The 6,374-nt window shown below is 33.7% G+C and overlaps 1 protein-coding gene across 2 annotated transcripts in view; it reads right to left on the bottom strand.

Moving 5' to 3' along the window:
* Positions 1-6,316, bottom strand: part of LOC106872628 (RNA binding protein fox-1 homolog 1) — a 530,204-nt gene extending 523,888 nt beyond the window's left edge. For both annotated transcript variants that reach the window (XM_052976234.1, XM_052976235.1), the window contains exon 1: positions 5,399-6,316. In XM_052976234.1, coding sequence (XP_052832194.1) covers positions 5,399-6,310 — 912 coding nt within the window. In that variant the 5' untranslated portion in view covers positions 6,311-6,316. The remainder of the gene's footprint in view (positions 1-5,398) is intronic.
* Positions 6,317-6,374: the final 58 nt, after the last annotated feature.

Here is a 6,374-nt window from a genome sequence, read left to right as displayed (position 1 = left end):
TGTGTGTGTGTGTGTGTGTGAGCGAGCACGTGTACGTATGTGTAAGTGCATAAGTTTCTATGTATGTGTGGACTGGTAATTAGATGTGTGTGTGTGTGTATGAATGTGTGTGTTTGTATGAATGTGTGTGTGCATGAGAGAGAGAAAATGTGTATGTATGTGAGTGAGAGCATGTGTGTGTATGTGAGTGAGAGTATGTGTGCGTACGAGAGAGAGAGAGAGAGTATGTGTGTGCGCATGTACTTGCAGAAGTGTATGTGGACTGGTTTACATAGATATGTGTGTGTGATAGAGAGAAAGAGGAAGAGAGAGAGAGAGAGAGAGAGCACGTGTGTACGTTTATGTAAGAGCATAAGAGTGTATTTATGTTTGTGTGGACTGCTATACAGATATGTGCTTGTGTGTGTATGTGTGTGAAAGAGAGAGAGAAATAATGTGTGTGAGAGTTAGCCCGTGTGTGCGTGTATATAAGCGCATGTGTGTGTGTCTGTGTAAAATGTGTGAAATGTTGTTCACGTGTGTATGTATGTGCGTGTGAAATTGCATACACGTCTGTGTGTATGCGTAAGTGAGGAATGAGTGTATGTGTATGTGTGTGAAACTGTATCTGTCTGTATGCATGTGTTTGCAGAGAGAAAAAAATAAATGAACGTGCAATTTCGAATGCAAATCAAAATTGATGCTAATTACATATGTGCGCGCGCGTGTATATATGTGTGTGTGTGTGTGTGTGTGTTATATTATATATATGTGTCTAAGTCTGAGTTTGTACACACACAATACATATATGTATACATACAAAATATTTAAAATACATATTGTATACATACATATATAGAATATGTATTGTATGCATATGTATATGTACATATATACACACACAAATACGTACACCCATATTCATATATACGCAAACATTTATATATTCGTATGTACACTCATAATATTTGTATAATACACACTCAAGAAAAGTATACACATATAATATAATATAATATACACAAGTATAAATACATAGATACATGCAGGTACAATTGTATTTATATTAATAAATGCATATATATATATATATATATACATATATATATATGCATATATATATATATATATATATATACACATATTTAGGTCCCAAGAGACAATTATGTATCTATGCAAGCGTTTCTACCTCGTAACATATCTATATATAGCGATATATATATATATATATATATATATATATATATACACACATATGTATACAATATATATACATCACCATTTACTTATATTGACACGCACACACACATATATATACATACATACACATGCATAAACATTATATACACACATATGTATACATACATATCAATATTTATATTCACAAGGCCCGGAATTTTGAGGGAGGCGGGTCAATCGATTAGATCGACCTCAGTACGCAACCGGTACTTAATTTATTGACTGATACACACTCACACACACACACACACATATATGTACATACACACATGCATAAACATATATACACACACACAGTACATAGAACTAAAAGAATGAAACAGGCGAGAGAAGACACGATTGAAGCAGGTGGAAGTATGTGTGCAAAACGAAGGCACGTGTGTGTGTATGTGGACATATACACACACATTCACTGACGCTCAAACACACACATACACACACACACGTTACACACAAATACATGAATGCATCTGTGAATAAAGTAGCGAAAGACTTTTCGATGCTTTATTGATAAAAGAAAAACCCTAAAAAGAGAAGCCACAGTTGTGTGTGTGTGTGTGTGTTAGTGAGAGACTATGTATGTGCGTTAGCGTGTGTTGAACTATATAATTGCTTTACAGGTGCTCTTTTCTATGTTCACAAGACGAAACACGCGCGGCAAACCCTTTATTTATTTATCTCTCTCTCTCACTGACACACACAACTATATATAAATACATAAGCGTTTTAGTGTTTACACACAAATATATACACACATGTAGATAGATAGATAGATAGATATGTAGGTAGATAAGTATATAGGTAGATAGATAGATAGATAGATAGATAAATCGTTAAGTAGATAGACAAACAGATAGATATACATATAGATAGGTGTGTTGTATGTGTGTATCAAGTTTTACAGGATAAAAGTATGTGTGTATATATCATATATATATATATATATATATATATATAAATACACACAAGATATTTATATACTAATAAGCAACGCAGACACCATAAACTTATAGACAATATATATGTGTATATATATGTGTATGTTGAACGGTTTTATACCTTGACTTAATACATACCAGTATATAACACTTTTACCGTGAATTATACACGCATATCGAAATCATAAAAGTACGGTAGTCATATAAATGTGTGTGCATGCATGTATATATATACATATATATATATATTTCGTTTGCCATGCTTTTGTTTTTTTATGTTCACGTCCTGTACCCATATATGCATGTATATATTATTTATATTATTATTATGATACACATAGACACACGCACTATGAATATAATTATGTTAGAAAATGAAGTTCACTTTGATATCAACAGAATCTATTTTCCTCGTGTCGCTAATACACCTTGTATACACTGAACACGATGAGGAGGGGGGTATGCATACACACACACACACACATATACACATAAAATCATATATGTACACACATATAGAAACAAATATACTCATGCATATATACACACGTAAACACACACAATTCTCCCTTTTCCATTGGTATTTATATAAGCAGGAATGTGTTCGCGTATGTTTATATATATATATACATATACGTGTGTATGTTTATATATACCTATATATATAATACACGTGCACGTATGTAAGTGTATATTTATATATCCAGGCATTAATTAAATTATTTGAACGATTATTCTGGTTAACCTACGTTATAGTGTTAGAGAGAGAGAGAGATAATCTGTATAACGAAGAGATTAAACTGAGAGACAGAGACAGACAGATTGAGAGGGGGGCGGAGAGAGAGAGCGACAAGATTGTGTCATAGGGACAGAGAGAGAGAGAGATAGAACGTGTGAGAGGAGAGTGATAGAAACTGACGAAAAGATAGTAAGAGATGGACAGAGATAGTGAGAGAGAGAGAGATAATAGTGTTAGAAAGTGTAAAAAAAAAAGGGAGAAAGAGAAATAATGTGAGAGTGAGTAAGAGAAAGAAAGAGAGATATACAGGCTGTGTTAGAGAGGTGAGAGAGAGCAAGAGAGACAGAGAGGCTGTGTTTGTGATGAGAGACAGACAGACTGTATTAGAAAGAGAGATAAAAATTATGTTAAAGAGAGGAGAAAGTGAAAGAAATATATATACATATATATAGAGAGAGATAAACTATGTTAGAGAGGTATTGATAGCAAGAGACAGATAGATACATAGGTTGTGCATGAGAGAGAGAGAGAGAGAATGGGTATTAGAGGGAGGAAGTAGAAGATAGAGACAAGGTGTAAAGAGAGAGTTATAGTTTGTATGTTGAAAGAGAGACAAACTATGTGGAGAGGATGAGATAAGACAGAGAGAGAGAGAAAAACTATGTGAGAGAAAGGAAGGAGGATAGAGAGGGTGTGTGTGAGAGAGAGAGAGTGAAAGTCAAAGACTGAGAGAGAGAGAGAGAGAAAGTAAGAGTTGCGCGAATACGTGTGGTTTTTTTTTTTTTAAAAGAATTTTGTTGTTTTTGGTTAACTGCAAGGACAGGTGGAAAGGATAAAAAACATAAAAAGAAAACAGCTTAATAATAATAATAATAAAGATAATTTAAACAGGCTGTAGTGACAGTGAAGAACAATAAGAATGAATGAGCATGTATATACGTATGTGTGGGTATATACACACACACACACACACGTATTTGTGACACGAAAATGGGGAGATAGGGGAATCCAGGTGAAAAACAAGGTAGAACGAAATAGTTATAAGACAAGACAATGTGAAACAAACAAAAATATATTTATAAACTAGCAGAGAATAAAGGTATTATATATATATATATATATATATATATATACACCAATAATTAACAAAACGCATTATATATACAGAACACATGTATGTCTCTGTGTGTAGACATATATATATATATATATATATATATATATATATATATATATATATATATATACCTTAATGAACATACGTATTTGATGCAAACTATATTACCCATTTATACGTGTAATTCTGTAATAAACATACACACAAGCATTATATTATGTTATAATATACAATACACACACCTTAAGTATACTTTGTATATGAAACACGTATTTTATTTGACTACCTAAATTACTTCAGGTGTGTGTGTGTGTGTGTGTGTATCGACGAAGAAATACAAGGTGTATTTATATATAAACACATGGTGTGTTTAAAATGCAAGAGGACGAGATAGAATAAAGAAGAATGAGTTTATAACATTTTATTTTTAAACATACAGGGACATATAGACAAAAATCAACACCTCAGGTACACACACGTATATATAATATACACACACGTATATATAACGGGTTAAATATACACACATGTGTGTGCATATGTCTTGCCGTTATTTTTTGTGCATACACGAGAGCTAATTATATATATATATATATATATATATATATATATATATATATAAAACCGGGAACTTGTATATACATACACACATTGTAAACGTACCTACAGGTACACACAAAAATTTGACCCGAGGAATTAAACAGATACATACACATATATATATACACATTTCTTCTTCATGTACCAAAAGCAATTATATATATGTGTATATAAATATATATATACACGCATTTCTATAATACCGGGAAACAAACGCACACACATATATAGATATACAGCATACATGCAAACATAAACTGAATATATATATATATATATATATATATATATATATATATATATATATACAAATTGCCGGATTTTCTTACGTGCACCAAAACAGCGAACCAGCATATATATACATATACATATATATACACACATATACATACATATATATAAATAATTTGCCGGGTTTTCTGCGATTACATGCGTCAAAATCCCAAACGAATATATATATATATCTATATTCCCAAACACACACGAAAATACATATATATATATATACACACAGGCATATTTTTACCTACTTATACACATACGTAGACACGAAATGTACTTTACCTAGCCATTTATATCACATATATATACGTACAAAACATATACCAACAAATATATATACATATGTAATCCAGAAACAATACTTTTCCATACGCACATATATATCTCTCTTCATATATATATATATATCCATATATACATATCTATATATATACCCATATATTTACACACCCACACTTACAATTATATTTATATATATATATATATGGTGTAATAATAACTTACCTCTTCTTCTTGTTCGTGTTCGTTTTGTATACTATCTCCGTTAGTCAATCCTTTCTCCCCGTTTTGTAAAGTAGAAATACCAACTACACGTTCCAAGTTGGATTCCTTCCGAAAAACGTCGTCGTTGTTGTTGTTGTTGTTGCTTTGCTTAGAATTATTATTATTGGTGTTGTTATTACAACAACCGTTGTTATTAAGAATATTATTTGTATTATTATTATTAAAATTACTACTACTACTAATACTACTAGAATTACTACTACTACTACTATTAACATTACCGTTATAAAAGTTAACGGCAATTGGGGAGGCACAGGTCGTCGCCGTGTTGGCCGACCTGTTGTTGTTGTTGTTGTTACTAATTGTTGTTGTTGCTGTTGTTGTGGTGGTGTTTGTATTAGTGTTGTTGTTAGCGTTGTTGTTGTCGTCTTTCTTGACAACAACAACCATTGCTGCTGCTGATGTTGCTGGTGCTGCTGAGACTGTCGTCGCCGTCGTCGTCGTTGTGGTGGTCGTGGCGGTCGCCGTGACGGCAGGAGCTGCTACAGCTGGTGCTGCTGCTATTGGCAGTAATTGCTGCTGCTGCTGCGGTTGTTGTTGTTGCTGTTGCTGTTGCTGTTGTTGTTGTGTTGAATTCACCATCAGCATTATTTTCGACATTTCCATCGAAGATAATGTTGTTGCTGCTGCTGCTGATGGTGGTGGTGGTGGCGACGGCGTCAGCGGCGGCGGCGCTGCTACCGTTGTTACCGTTGCGGCTGTCATCACTGTCATCGTGGTCGTCGTCGTCGTCGTCATACAACTAGCTGCTGCTGCTGCTTCCGCCGCTGCTGCTGCTTCTGGTGTTATTGCTGCTGCTGATGTTGATGTTGTTGTTGTTGTTGGTGGTGGTATTTTTGTCATCATCATCATCGTCGTCGTCGGAGGCGACGGCTGCATCTTCATCGCCTCCACACTTGTTGTTGGTGTTGTTGTC

Source organism: Octopus bimaculoides, chromosome 24, assembly GCF_001194135.2.
Source record: "Octopus bimaculoides isolate UCB-OBI-ISO-001 chromosome 24, ASM119413v2, whole genome shotgun sequence".
NCBI lineage: Eukaryota > Metazoa > Mollusca > Cephalopoda > Octopoda > Octopodidae > Octopus > Octopus bimaculoides.
The sequence above is the reverse complement of the archived record's forward strand: the minus strand, read 5'-3'. Positions and strand labels throughout refer to the sequence as shown.